Raw genomic sequence first — 15,608 nt, 5'->3', positions numbered from 1 at the left:
TTATGATCACTATTCCCAAAATATTCCCCTAATGAAACATTGGTCACCTGACCAGGCTCATTCCACAATACCAGGTCCAGTAAGGCCCCTTCCCTGGTTGGACTATCAACATACTGTTTCCAAAAACCCTCTTGGACACACCTAACAAATTGCTCTCCATCCAAACCTCAGCCACTAACGGGGAAATTAAAATCACCCACCCACAACAACCCTGCTATTTCCACATCTTTCCAAAATCTCACTACATATCTGTTCCTCTGTATCCCGTGGCTGTTGGGAGGCCTATAGTATAACCCCAACATTGTGATTACACCCTTGCTATTAGTGAGCTCTACTCATAATGCCTCACTGCAGGGTCCCTCCAAGATACAAGATATTCTCCCTGTGATATGTTCCTTAACCAGTAATGCAACTCCCCGACCCTTTTTGCTACCCCACCTGTCTCGTCTAAAACATAGATAACCGAGAACGTTAAGCTGCCAGTCCTGTCCCTCCTTTAACTATGTTTCTGTAATAGCAACAATATCATAATTCCCCACATTAATTAAGCTCCAAGTTCATCTGTCTTACCCGTTATACTTCTTGAGTTGAAGCACTCCAGACCTAGAGATCAGTGACTTCCCTCTGCCTGCTCGCCCTCTTTGCTATATTTGTCTTAGTCTAAAGCTCTTCCCCAGTCTCTACGCTTGCTGGCCTGCTGCTCCGGTTCCCACTCCCCCCTGCCATACACAACCTAGTGGACACAAAGGGACAATTTAATATGGCCAATCCACCTAACCTGCACATCTTTGGATTGTGGGGGGAAACCCATGATGACACGTGGAGAATGTGCAAACTCCACACAGACAGTCACTCGAGGTTGGAATGGAACCCTGGTCCCTGGCGCTGAGACACCACTGTGCCACCATGCCGCCCCAAATGCCTGTTACTTTTGTCTTTGCTTCTTTCAGCAACCTAGAATACAGTACCAAATGACTTACTGACTTCAGTAATAATCAATTTACCGTATCTTCTCTATCTATTGTCCTGTCCATGATTCCCTCGCCTCATTTAGTGTAACTTTCATAGAATTCTTTTGTGAAGACAGATGTAAAGTACTCATTTAATACTTCTGCAATTTCTCCTGTCTAAGTGAGGATTTTCCCTATGGTCTATAGTAGTCCTAACATTTTCCCTAGCTAACAATTAATGGATTTATAAAATGTTTTAGAGTTCAATTTAATGATACCTGTCAATCCTTTTTCCATAATCTTCTTGGTTATTAGCTGGACTTGCTGCTGACATTTATCGTCATTTTAACTTCTACTTTCTTTGCCATCCAGGGTCCATTAGTACTGGATGCTCTACTTTTTTCTTCGAAGAAACATCCTGAATTGGTATCGGAGCACAATCTGCCCTGAATGTTTTCCAGTGCTTCTTTACAGTTTTACCCTGCAAACACCCCCCAATCAATCCAAAAGTTACTTTAGTTGAGGTCATTGTTAGCTGGATAATCTCCAACTTAACACACTTTGCTTATCCTACTCAAATACTGCACCTTTCCTTGTTGGAAACATACTGATTGAGAAAGTTCCCCTGTACAGAAATTCCTCTCATCCCCAACTCTTAGCATTATGTTTTCTCCCAGTCTATATTAAACTTAATTAAAGTCTTCCAATATTATTACCCTAATTTTGTTACATGTCACTGCAATTGGCTGACACATTCTCTCAACCATTTCCTTCTCACTGTTTGGAGTTCTATTAGAGAGAAACTTCCAGCAATGTAGATTGAGTTGTATCCTTTCAATGTAGAACTAATGTCATCCTTAATAATGCCACACACCTTCAACTTTTCTCTCCTCTGAATACTTTGTAGCTAGGAACATTGAGAATGCGCACCTCGTCTTGTTGAGCCGTATCTCAGTTAACGCAACCATGTAATAATAATCTTTATTGGTGTCACAATTAACGCTGCAATGAGGTTACTGCAAAAATCCCCTAGTCGCCACATTCCGGCGCCTGTTCAGGTACACAGAGGGAGAATTCAGAATGTCCAATTCACCTAACAAGCACGTCTTTCGGGACTTGTGGGAGGAAACCGGAGTGTCCGGAGGAAATCCACGCCGACACGGGGAGAACACGCAGACGCCGTGTCCTACCTGATCCCTTGTGGCAATTTGGGCCTGCAGTTTACTAATCTCAAACACACTGGATAACGATGTAGAGATACTTTTATGACCTCTTTTGCCATTTTCCATGATCTGGTCTCTACAATTTTATTTTTTGCTCCTCTCTATTTTCTACACCCAGAACTGTTTCCATCATTATAATGGGACACCTAAATTCCTCTACCTTCACTAGTCAAGCTTCAACTCATATTTGCTAAACCAGCAAAGAGTTATTCTACTTACCAGGAATGTGAATATACAATAGTTTTGGTAGGAATTCTCAGTAAGTAGTTCATTTAGAAAAACCACAAAGCTTTGGTGCAGCATAGGAAGAACCAACACTCAAGACTCAGCTACACTAGCGTTTGTTTGCAGCTATTGATGAACCAAGATATTCACAATAAGTTTGTCAAGTTTACAGTTAGTTTTATATATAGTTTTAAATAAGTGCAAAAGCTAAACTTCAGGTCTACACTTATATGTGAACTTAAGAGCAAAACGCTTTTCAAAACCATCTGCAGATTAGAAATGCTTTGGGGCCAATTGTTGTATGGTGTCAAGAAAAGATATAATATCCTGACAAAACTGAAATTAAAATTCCATATTTACCATCTGTTTTGGCGAGTTCTTCCTCTTCTGTTGGTTGTGATGGATCATAATAATCACTTTTATAAGCAAATCCAACAGCACTATAGATGCCATCCTCTGCTAAAGCCTCATTCAGACGTCTATATTCTTCCTCTTAAAGGGCAGAGGTTTGTGGAAGAAAAATACATTCACGTAAGGAAGCAAATAACTTTAAAATCCGACATGTACATAAAGCTAAAGAGTTAAAATTTGGCATTTAATAGCGACAGTACAGAGCAAATCATTGATGATTTAAAATACAATTGTCATTAATTTGAAAGAAAACTATGAAATCGCCTCATAATATATAATCAGCAAAGAAATCAGCTTTCCCATTGAAGAGAAAGACAAAACAGAACTCTGTTAGTTTCCACTCTGCCCTAAGTTGCGAACAATTCTCTTTTGCAGGCTAATTTAACTACTCCTGAGATCCTTTTTGACAAGGAAGGACTCCTTTTCCAATCCCCAGGATACTGTCAAATAAGGAATATCAAAAAAAATGAGTGCATGGTCAAATTACAGGAGTTTGTAAATATTTGCAGAAATTCACAAGAATTTGGTTGAAAGGTAAAGTCGTTTTGCAAAATGTACCTTGCCTCGCCTCCTCCTCAAGCAAGTCCGTATGCAAGGCTAAATACCTCTCTTCATCGCAAAGAGCGTCAATCCTCGCCTCTTCTTCCGATAACTGATAATCTCTGTTCCAAGTGTACTCAGCATCACATTCTGAGAGGTCATGCAAGTGACCCCGACAATCATACCTGTAAGGTGAAGACATTGGTCAATACAAATGTAAAAAACACACTACTGACCAGATCACATACTTACCACATTAGGTAACCTGAAAGTGATATTTAAAGAAGCAAGCAACAGTAACATTACAAATGACATAAAAATATGAAAATGAAATAGCTTAATATATTGTATATTTAAAGTTAAACATTTAACTGCCTCTACAAGGTGGTAAAAAGTGCACTGAGAAAAGTTAACCCTGTTTCTCACCACAATATTGAACAGTTAACAAAACGGAAAACAAACACCCGGTTTGCCAAGTACTGACACTTTTAAAAAAGAATCTTACCGTGCATGTTCCAGTCAATCACTCGCACTGCTATCTGTCAAAGACACTCCTGCTTGACAACATTTCATCTGCAAAAAGCAGTTTTAACAGGCGCACAAACCTCGAGGACATAAATACCTATCAGCAAGAACCAAAAGGGCCGTAAATGTCCTCGCTTCACCATGCTCTGCGTTTTCCTGGAGAAGGAGGTGGAGGAGAGTGAGAGCTCTTCGTCAACTGGAGGCCCGTCGCTTGGAGGCAAAATCATGACCAGGACTGATTTTTTTTCCTAGTCATTTTACTACCTGGCAAATTCACTGGGGAGAGAAGTTCTGGATTACGTGATAGAGAGAGACATTTATATATGTGTATATATATATATATGTATATATATATATAGATATAAATTATATAAACATACATAGAAATTTCATAGAGTATACAGCACAGAAACCGGCCATTTAGCCCAACTAGTCCATTTATATAAATAATTGTACATAAAGAGAGCAGAGAAAGGTTAGGGAGATTAAATAAGAGACTGCATGCAACTTACATTTAACAGATAATGGTCCTCCAAATGCCAGCGTTTCATGTATTTTAAAAAGTAAATACTTGCATAAGGAGTATGGCACCTTTCACTAATATAAGATGTCCTAAATCCTTCAATGCCCAATGAATCACTTTGAAGGGTAATCACTATGGTAATTTAGGAAACGCAGCAGCCAATTTGCGCACAGCAAGATTCCACAAACAAAACCAAATAATCTGCTTTCTAGCCAAACTCATTTTGAGGGATAAACGACGGCCAGGGCACGTGGCGGGACCCGCCTTTGAAACAGCAGCCATGGGATCCTTTACATCCACCCAGCAGAGTGACAGACACGGGGCCTCTGGTCTAACATCTCAACCGAAAGGTGGCACCTGCTACAGTACAGCATTCATAAGTGGCACACATCCCTGGACCAAGATGCAAATTTAGCACGGCCAATACACCTAACCTGCGCATTTTTGGGCGGCGGGAGGAAACCGGAGCACCCGGATGAAACGCACGCAGACACGGGGAGAGCATGCGCGCTCGGCACGGACCCGGGGAGAGCGTGCGCGCTCGCCACGGACCCAGGAAGTGCATGCGCGCTCGACACGGACCCGGGGAGAGCGTGCGCACTCTGCACGTACCCGGGCAGAGCTTGCGCGCTCCGCACGGACGCGGGGAGAGCGTGCGTGCTCCGCACGGACCCGGGGAGAGCGTGCGCGCTCCACACGGACCCAGGGAGAGTGTGCGTGCTCCGCACGGACCCGGGTAGAGCGCGCGAGCTCCGCACGGACCCAGGGAGAGCGTGCGGGCACTGCACTGACCCAGCGAGAGCGTGCGGGCACCGCACTGACCCGGGGAGAGCGTGCGTGCTCCGCACGGACCCGGGGAGAGCGTGCGCGCTCTGCACGGACCCAGCGAGAGCGTGCGGGCACCGCACTGACCCGGGGAGAGCGTGCGTGCTCCGTACGGACCCGGGGAGAGCGTGCGCGCTCCGCACGGACCCGGGGAGAGCGTGCGCGCTCCACACGGACCCAGGGAGAGTGTGCGCGCTCCGCACGGACCCGGGTAGAGCGCGCGAGCTCCGCACGGACCCAGGGAGAGCGTGCGGGCACTGCACTGACCCAGCGAGAGCGTGCGGGCACCGCACTGACCCGGGGAGAGCGTGCGTGCTCCGCACGGACCCGGGGAGAGCGCGCGAGGTCCGCACGGACCCGGGGAGAGCGTGCGTGCTCCGCACGGACCCGGGGAGAGCGTGCGCGCTCCGCACGGACCCAGGGAGAGTGTGCGCGCTCCGCACAGACCCGGGTAGAGCGCGCGAGCTCCGCACGGACCCAGGGAGAGCGTGCGGGCACTGCACTAACCCAGCGAGAGCGTGCGGGCACCGCACTGACCCGGGGAGAGCGTGCGTGCTCCGCACGGACCCGGGGAGAGCGTGCACGCTCCGCACGGACCCGGGGAGAGCGCGCGAGCTCCGCACGGACCCAGGGAGAGTGTGCGCGCACTGTACTGACCCAGGGAGAGCGTGCGGGCACCGCACTGACCCGGGGAGAGCGTGCGGGCACCGCACTGACCCGGGAGAGCGTGCGGGCACCGCACTGATCCGGGGAGAGCGTGCAGGCGCCGCACTGACTCGGGGAGAGCGTGCGGGCACCGCACTGACCCGGGGAGAGCGTGTGCACGCCGCAGAAGACAGTCACCCGAGGCCAGAATCGAACCTGGGCCTAAATAATCTAAAAGGGCGTGGATGAGAATCTCCCTCCCCCATGGAATAACAGAAATGCAATATTTGTTTCGGAAAGCTGACATTTTGCTGACATTGACGCGCCTGACGTCTGATATTAAAGCTTATGCTGTTCCAAGATATTGAGAGCCTGTAGTGTGTGAGGAGAGAGGGGGTGTTAGAGGGTAGGGGAGGGGGAGATAGAGAGTGTGTGAGTGGGTAAACCGACCTATCGATGAGGAGGGCCGGGTCTCCCATCCAGGGGATGAGGTGCTTGCCTTGCTCGTGGAACTGGGCCTTGTCATCCTCCCGGAAGAGTTTGCAGGCGTAGCCAAACACCAGCAGCTCCACCACCTTCTTCTTCTCCTCCGCCTTCTTCTGCTGCTTCTTGCGGTGGCTGGGGAAGGTGTAGGCCCGAGCCTGGGCCATGGCTGCGGTGTGAGTGCGAAGCGCCCCCGGGCCGGTCCCTCCCCCCGCGCCGCCGCCGCCTCCCGCCACACAAAATGGCGGCCGCTCGCCCGGCTCAGCGCTCAGCCCCGCGCCGCACATTCACCCCCCGGTAAACCCCCCCCCCCCGGCGGCTGAGATAAATCCCCCCCCCCATCCTCTTCCCTCCTCCTCCTCCTCCCGCTCAAACCGCCTCCGCCATTTCTCTAAACAGAAAACAAACCGCCCCGTGTCGAATCTGCGTCTGGCGATCGCGCCTCGCTCGCCCTAAAATCCCGCAGCCGCCGGCACACCTGCGATAAAAAGCGGCCCCTCCAGCCTGCTGCAACATTCAATAAGATCAGGGCAGCACATTTCCTCTGATGCCCCAATCCGAAACAATAAAAACAGACAACGCCGGGGCCGGTCAGACGGCGCCCACGGAGGGACTTCACCCCGTGGACTCGGGACGTCCAGCTCCCTCCTCGCGCTCTCTCCGCCGACGTAGCGAGACCGCCCGCCATTCTCCGCTTCTGTTCAATGAGATCGCGGCCGATCTGATTGTGGCTTCAACTCCTCTTCCCTGTCTACCCCTCTTACCCGCTTGCTCCCTTCTCATAAATAAGATAAGGGCAGCAATAAATAAGGGACTGTTTAGCACAGGGCTAAATCGCTGGCCTTGAAAGCAGACCAAGGCAGGCCAGCAGCACGGTTCACTTCCCGTACCAGCCTCCCTGAACAGGCGCCGGAATGTGGCGACTAGGGGCTTTTCACAGTAACTTCATTGAAGCCTACTTGTGACAATAAGCGATTTTTATTTCATTTCATTTCATAAGAGAAAGCAGAAGAATTAAGCCATTTGACCCATGGAGTCTGCTCCACCATTCGATCGTGGCCAATCTCATCCTGGCCTCAACTCCATCGTACTGCCCGTTCTCCGTAACCCTTCAACCCGTTACCAATTTTAAATCTGTCGAACTGTGGGGTAGCGAATTCCACAGACTCACAGCCCTTTCGGAGAAGTAGTTTCTCCTCAACTCGGTTTTAAATTTGCTACCTCTTCTCCTAAGTATGACATTAATTCTTAATCAAGAATCAATTGGTTTTCAGCCTTTAAAATGTTCGATGACTGTGCCTCCACCACTCTCTGGTAGAGAATTGCAGAGAACAGGTTTCTCCTCATCCCCGTGTTGAATGGGAGATCCCTTATTTTTAAACTGTGCCACTCCCCGCCAAGTTCCAGGGCTGTATTCTCCGGTCCCCCAGCCGCGTGTTTCTCAGTGGCGCCGTTCGCTGACGGCGGGATTCTCTGCTCCCGCCGCTTGTCAATGGGATTTCCGATTGAAGCCACCCCATCCCGTAGAGAATCTAACCTGCGGAGGTGCGCTGCCGGTGGGAACAGATAATCCCAACGGCCGAAGAATTCCGGCCCCAGCCTCCAGAGCTCAGAACAAACATTACAGGTCAACGGCCTTTCAGGTGGCATCCTCCATCCCTGCTACAGGTGACGGGAGCACCTAGACCTCGTGGCAAGAAACATAAGTTGAGGAAATACTGATCTCAGTGTCACAGATGCACCATCATTGTTGATTGTTTGAGCACACTAGTGAATGAAATGAAATGAAAATCGCTTATTGTCACAAGTAGACTTCAAATGAAGTTACTGTGAAAAGCCCCTAGTCACCACATTCCGGCGCCTGTTCGGGGAGGCTGGTATGGGAATTGAACCGTGCTACTGGCCTGCCTTGGTCTGCTTTAAAAGTAAGCTATTTAGCCCAGTGTGCTAAACCAGCCCCCCAACGATAATATATGTATCGTTGCACTTTAAGGTGGTCTGCTGTCTTTTCATTGCTTCTGTTCCATTTAATGCCAGTGCACATTCAAGGTGACAACCCTGCCTGGGTCCCTCTGGAATTGTGCGTGTGCACAAAGGAATCATCTGTGCCAAGGTCCTTGTGTGCGAAGCCTCCCACGCTTGCTGCTCCATTGCCCTTCGCAGCCCTTCAATACAATCACTTTTTATCTAGTCAGAACTACATGTTGGGATTCTACTCTAGGTATCCAGGTGAGCTGACCCACCTGTTGACACTAGTCCCATCCAGCATTTCCATATCTGGACTTTGAGATTTTGGGTAGATCTGGAGCAGCCAGACTTGGGAAAAGTCATTGGCAAATGGGGTTAAGGAAAATCCCAAGGCTTTTTACACGTACATAAAAAGCAAGAGGGTAGCCAGGGAAAGGGTTGGCCCACTGAAGGATAGGCAAGGGAATCTATGTGGGGAGCCAGAGGAAATGGGCGAGGTACTAAATGAATACTTTGCATCAGTATTCACCAAAGAGAAGGAATTGGTAGATGTTGAGTCTGGAGAAGGGTGTGTAGATAGCCTGGGTCACATTGAGATCCAAAAAGACGAGGTGTTGGGCATCTTGAAAAATATTAAGGTAGATAAGTCCCAGGGCCTGATGGGATCTACCCCAGAATACTGAAGGAGGCTGGAGAGGAAATTGCTGAGGCCTTGACAGAAATCTTTGGATCCTCACTGTCTTCAGGTGATGTCCCGGAGGACTGGAGAATAGCCAATGTTGTTCCTCTGTTTAAGAAGGATAGCAAGGATAATCCAGGGAACTACAGGCCGCTGAGCCTTACGTCAGTGGTTGGGAAATTACTGGAGAGAATTCTTCGAGACAGGATCTACTCACATTTGGAAGCAAATGGGCGTATTAGTGAGAGGCAGCATGGATTTGTGAAGGGGAGGTCGTCCCTCACTAACTTGATAGAGTTTTCGAAGAGGTCACAAAGATGATTGATGCAGGTAGGGCAGTGGATGTTGTCTATATGGACTTCAGTAAGGCCTTTGACAAGGTCCCTCATGGTAGACTAGTACAAGTCTGGCAAGGTGGATACAGAACTGGCTAGGTCATAGAAGGCAGAGAGTAGCAATGGAAGGATGCTTTTCTAATTGGAGGGCTGTGACTAGTGGTGTTCCGCAGGGATCAGTGCTGGGACCTTTGCTGTTTGTAGTTTATATAAATGATTTGGAGGAAAATGTAACTGGTCTGATTAATAAGTTTGCAGACGACACAAAGGTTGGTGGAATTGCGGATAGCGATGAGGGCTGTCAGAGGATACAGCAGGATTTAGATTGTTTGGAGACTTGGGTGGAGAGATGGCAGGTGGAGTTTAATCCGGACAAATGTGAGGTAATGCATTTTGGAGGGTCTAATGCAGGTAGGGAATATACAGTGAATGGTAGAACCCTCAAGAGTATTGAAAGTCAGAGAGATCTAGGTGTACAGGTCCACAGGTCACTGAAAGGGGCAACACAGGTCGAGAAGGTAGTCAAGAAGTCATACGGCATGCTTGCCTTCATTGGCCGGGGCATTGAGTATAAGAATTGGCAAGTCATGTTGCAGCTGTATAGAACCTTAGTTAGGCCACACTTGGAGTATAGTGTTCAATTCTGGTCGCCACACTACCAGAAGGATGTGGAGGCTTTAGAGAGGGTGCAGAAGAGATTTACCAGAATGTTGCCTGGTATGGAGGACATTAACTATGAGGAGCGGTTGAATAAACTCGGTTTGTTCTCACTGGAATGACGGAGGTTGAGGGGCGACCTGATAGAGGTCTACAAAATTATGAGGGCCATAGACAGAGTGGATAGTCAGAGGCTTTTCCCCAGGGTAGAGGGGTCAATTACTAGGGGGCGAGGGGCAAGGTTTAGAGGAGATGTACGAGGCAAGTTTTTTACGCAGAGGGTAGTGGGTGCCAGGAACTCGCTGTCGGAGGAGGTAGTGGAAGCAGGGACGATAGTGACATTTAAGGGGCAACTTGACAAATATATGAATAGGATGGGAATAGAGGGATACGGACCCAGGAAGTGCAGAAGATTGTAGTTTAGTCGGGCAGCATGGTCGGCACGGGCTTGGAGGACCGAAGGGCCTGTTCCTGTGCTGGACGTTTCTTTGTTCAGCCATTCATGCAGCATGGGTCATTAATATTCAGACAACAACACGATAATAGAACATACAGTGCAGAAGGAGGCCATTCGGCCCATCGTGTCTGCACCGACCCACATAAGCCCTCACCCACCCTATCCCGGTAACCCACTAACCCCTCCCAACCTTTTTTGCTCACTAAAGGCAATTTATCATGGCCAATCCACCTAATCTGCACATCTTTGGACTGTGGGAGGAAACCGGAGCACCCGGAGGAAACCCACGCAGTCACGGGGGAGAACGTGCAGACTCCGCACAGACAGTGACCCAAGCCAGAATCGAGCCTGGGACCCTGGCGCTGTGAAGCCACAGTGCTAATCACTTGTGCTGCTGTGCTGGTGTTAGTCTGTGAGAAGCCATAGGTGATCCCATCGTGACTGTTAAACAAACCAGAAAGTACAAAGTTTTGCTTTATCAGCACCGAGCAATATTGTTACTTAGGCAGGAAAATATCCCATTCGTTATTTATAAGACTGTATAGACATTAACACTGATTTAATGACTGCCTCAGCCCTCATTAACATATTCCACACATTGCACCATGCAAACACAGCGACAGTAAATTCATATTTGGGGGAAAGATTCTACACCTGTGGCCCAGATAAACTGCACAGGATCGTTTCCATCCTGTAGGAGTAGAATAAAACTTTCTTCTGCCTGGGTGCATGTTATTATCCAATAGAATTATTTCATACAAGGGGTGTAATTGGATTCTATTGTATAGTAAGCTATACAAGGGTAGAAAGATCAAATGATTCCTGAACAACAAAGGGAAATGGTTGAACAACATGGGCATGATTCTCCGATCCCACCCCCGGGCCGGAGAATTGCCGGGCGGCGGCGTGAATCCCGCCCCACCGCCCTGACGCCGGCTGCCGTTTTTTTGGCGGGGGCGGGAATCGCATCGCGCCGGTCGGGGGCCGTTGGCAGTGGCCCCCCCCGACGATTTTCCGCTCCGCGATGGGCCGAGTGGCCGCCCATTTTTGGCCAGTCCAGCCGGCATAAATCAAACAATGTCCTTACCGGCGGGACCTGGCTCTGCGGGCGGCCTGCGGAGTCCTCGGGGGGGGCGTGGGGGGATCTGGCCCTGGGGGGGTCCCTACGGTGGCCTGGCCCGCGATCGGGGCCCACCGATCTGCGGGCGGGCCTGTGCTGTGGGGGCATTCTTTCCCTCCGCGCCGGCCGCTGTAATGGTCCGCCATGGCTGGCGCGGAGAAGTAACCCCCTGCGCATGTGCTGGGATCACGCCAGAACACGCTGGCACTCCCGTGCATGCGCCAACTCACAACGGCCGGCGGAGGCCCTTCGGCGCAGGTTTGAGCGGCGCCAACCCCGCCGCCGCCAGCCTAGCCCCTGAAGGTGCGGAGGATTCACGCCGGAGTGGTTCACGCCGCTCCTGGGCGCCGGTACGGCCCGTCCCATCGGATAGCGGAGAATCACGGCCCACATGTCTCCACTTTCAGTGAGAAGTATTAGAGCCCTCAGGTATCTCCGTGTGACACAACTTTTAAGAGGCCAGATGACAAAGAATGAATGGTGCACAACTGTATCTGTGTTTTCTTGATCAGCAGGTCTGAAGACTCAGATTGTTGTTGCTTCTCACTGAAATATCTTTTCAATATTGATTATGCGACCCAACTTCAGTACAATATTTCAATACCTAAACACTCTCATAAAAGCACCGAGATCGAGTGGAATAATTGGTAAGTAGGCAAAAGGATAAGACTGAGGTCAATGTAAAAGACTATTGAGAATCATGTGCAGGATAAACAGGTGGCTGATTCACTCTGAGCCCATTGTGCACTCCTGTTCTGGCAATTCGACCTTACAAAGCTTGCTTACAACACACTTTGATTAAGAAATAAATAGAACTCGAGCCATGATTCCACCCTCTGTTTACATGATAAGTATGGATAGCTAAGGCAATCAGACACAGCTCATCTCATCCATCCAGAATAACATATGAATAACATTAGGAACAGGAGGAAGCGGTTTGGCCACTGAAGTCTGCTCTGCCATTTGGAGTGAGGCAGCGGTGTAATGACAGTGGCGCTGTCACACGACTAGCGATCCAGAGACCCAGGGTAATCCTCTGGGGTCCTGGGTTTGAATCCTGCCATGGGAGCTGGTGAAATTTGAATTCCAGAGATATCTGGAATAAAAAGCCTAATAATTCTTTGAGGAGGTAACAAGGAAATTAGACAAAAGAAAACCAGTAGGCGTGATGTGTTTAGATTTCCAGAAGGCCTTTGACAAGGTGCTGCATAGGAGGGTATTAAATAAGAGCCTATAGTGCTAAGGGTAACATACTGGCATGGATAGAGGATTGGCTGACTGGAAGAAGGCAGAGAGCGGGGATAAAGGGGTCTTTTTCAGGATGGCAGCCGGTGACTAGTGGTGTGCCTCAGGGGTCTGTGCTGGGACCACAACTTTTCACAATATACATTAATGATCTGGAAGAAGGAACTGAAGGCACTGTTGCTAAGTTTGCAGATGATACAAAGATCTGTAGAGGGACAGGTACTATTGATGAAGCAAGGGGGCTGCAGAAGGATTTGGACAGGCTAGGAGAGTGGGCAAAGAAGTGGCAGGTGGAATACAATGTGGAAAAGGTTATGCACTTTGGCAGGAAGAAAGGAGGTGGAGATGTCGGCTTTGGACTATGGGTGAGCACAGTAAGAAGTCTTACAACGCCAGGTTAAAGTCCAACAGGTTTGTTTCAGGTACGCTGAGCTGAAAAGTGACAGCGTGCAAGTGAAAGACACCTTCGGCATCTGGACAAGTGAGCACCAAACTGCAGTGTGACCTTCTGCAAAAACTGCAGGCAGGAGGGACACATGACTAAGGACTGCAAAGAAGACAGGTGATGCAACCTGTGTGGGGAGGCCGGCCATCTTTACAGGGCCTGCCCAAAACGCGGGGCAACATATGCACCAATCATCAGCAGCGGAGTTAAAAAGGCGACCAGAGAGGAGGTTCATACACCCCCCACCGAAAAAGACACCACGGCACAGAATGCGGAAAAGCAACAGAAGGGCCCCCAAGAAAAAGAGGAGGCCCCAGCACGCCCTAACAACCCAACCCCAGCCTCATCTGATGAGGAACACTCAATGGAAGAGGAAGAGGATGGGACAAAGAATAAAGAGCCCTGGGAAACAGTGAACAGGGACAAACGAAAGAGAAAACAAAAAAGCAAACTGAAACCCCCCCCCCCCCCCCCCCCCCCCCGACGGGGAGTGGAAAAAAGCGACACCTTTCAGCCAGCGGACTGAGCGCCGACACCTCCTCCGATGAGGGAAAACAAGACAAGAATCGGCCTCAAATAAAGAGGCAAAGCACCAATGTGGAACGGGAGGCACAGACCCCCCAGACCACCGACCGGGAAGAAAATAAAACCCGCCGAGACAATCAACCTCTGGCTCATGGGAACAGCAATATGACCAACGGCCAGCAAACGCCGGACATTGAAAACAAGGTCACAGACCAACCCCCGAAAGTAACAAGCAGCAACAACCCAGGCGAAGACCGGCCTGCAACCCCAACACCTACTGACTGCCACAACGAACGCCAGGGCTACACCACCCCCCCAATGCATCTGCATCAAGATCACGGGGCCAGTGCGGACCAGAACAGTTTTCTCAGCCCTGCAACTGTGCTAAAGTTTGCGAGCACCACCGGCATGCTGGGGAACATCCAACAGCTGGAACAGCCAACTGTATAGACTCTGGACTCTGAGACGGGTAAATCTACCTTTTTATAATGGGTTTAAAAATTGCATCCATAAATGTGCGAAGCATCAAAGATACTTCGCGGTGTGTAGCCACACTCAACTATTTAGCAAATGTGAAAGCTGACCTACTGTTCCTGCAGGAGTGCGGAATTCCGCACCTCAGCAACTACAGGCGCTGGTCGAGCTGGTGGTCCCACGGGCCATCCATCTGGTCAGGAGGAAACGACTGCCGCTCCTCCGGCCTGGGTATTCTGCTGCGGGGAGGCAACTTCACCATCTCCGACGTTAAGGAGGTGGTGGGCGGACGCCTCCTTGTAGCAGACGTGAAATACAAAAACACCCCTCTCAGACTTATTAATGTGTACGCCCCGGCCGTAAAAAGTGAGCGGCTGGCAGTCCTTTAGCAACTCCCACTGCTGTTGGCCACCTCCAAGCCGGTCATCCTGGGTGGTGACTTCAACTGCATCATCGATGCGGCTGGACGATCCAGCAGAGCCGACAGCAAACTAGACGCTACGTCCAGACTCCTGATGGAACGGTAAAAGACGCCAAGCTGCTCGACGTCTGCAGCAACCCTGCAGACGGAGCACAGCGTAGATACACATGGTCACGGCCAGACGGGTCCGTCCGCTCCAGGATAGGCTTCTTCTTTGTGTCCCGTGCTTTCGCGGTCAGATCCACCGACGTAAGGCCGGTGTTCTTCTCTGACCACTGCCTCCTACTGGCCGACTGCCACCTGCAGGAAGACCAGGGGGTAGGCAGGGGGACATGGAAGCTAAATACAAAACTGCTGACCCCTGAGAACCTCGAGGAACTCAGGAGGGATTACAAGGGTTGGAGAACCGTGAAACCCCTCTTTGAGGCCCCACATCTCTGGTGGGAAGCAATCAAGGGGAATATCAAGAGGTTTTTCATCCTCAAGGGCGTTCAAAAGGTGAGAGAGAGACGAGGGGTCATGTCCAGGCTCCAGAAAAGTATGCAGAATTTGCTCCAGCTGCAGTCGATGGGGGTGGATGTCAAGGAGGATCTCCAAGAGGTGAAGAGCCAGCAAGCCTTGCTCTACACCTCGGAGGCCTCCAAGGTTATCTTCCGTTCCAGAGTCCGCTCCGTGGAGCAGGACGAAAAGTGCTCACGCTTCTTCTTCCAAAAGGTGCACAGAGAGACCTCTGTGATCAGCAACCTGAAGGAAGAAGATGGCTCTGTAAAGTCATCGCAGTCTGACATCCTGAGGATCAGCCAATCCTTTTATGCCGGACTGTATGACCTGAAGCCAACAGATAGCACTGTTTCCCAGACCTTCCTGTCGACTATCACTGAGGTCATAGGCGACAGCGAGCTGGAAAACCTGGACAAACCACTAACTCTGGA

The 15,608-nt window shown here is 49.8% G+C and overlaps 1 protein-coding gene across 5 annotated transcripts in view; it reads right to left on the bottom strand.

Moving 5' to 3' along the window:
- sfswap (splicing factor SWAP) overlaps positions 1 to 6,573 on the bottom strand; it is a 155,631-nt gene extending 149,058 nt beyond the window's left edge. For 2 of the 5 annotated variants that reach the window (XM_072518075.1, XM_072518159.1), the window contains exons 1-3: positions 6,318 to 6,572; positions 3,368 to 3,534; positions 2,759 to 2,890 (exon numbers count right to left, since the gene is read on the bottom strand). In XM_072518075.1, coding sequence (XP_072374176.1) covers positions 2,759 to 2,890; positions 3,368 to 3,534; positions 6,318 to 6,517 — 499 coding nt within the window. In that variant the 5' untranslated portion in view covers positions 6,518 to 6,572. Of the gene's footprint in view, positions 1 to 2,758; positions 2,891 to 3,367; positions 3,535 to 6,317 lie in introns of all 5 variants that reach the window. The other 3 variants (XR_011949477.1, XM_072518269.1, XM_072518345.1) reach the window with 3 other exon arrangements.
- Positions 6,574 to 15,608: the final 9,035 nt, after the last annotated feature.

The sequence above is a fragment of the Scyliorhinus torazame genome, chromosome 1 (genome assembly GCF_047496885.1).
Source record: "Scyliorhinus torazame isolate Kashiwa2021f chromosome 1, sScyTor2.1, whole genome shotgun sequence".
NCBI lineage: Eukaryota > Metazoa > Chordata > Chondrichthyes > Carcharhiniformes > Scyliorhinidae > Scyliorhinus > Scyliorhinus torazame.
The sequence above is the reverse complement of the archived record's forward strand: the minus strand, read 5'-3'. Positions and strand labels throughout refer to the sequence as shown.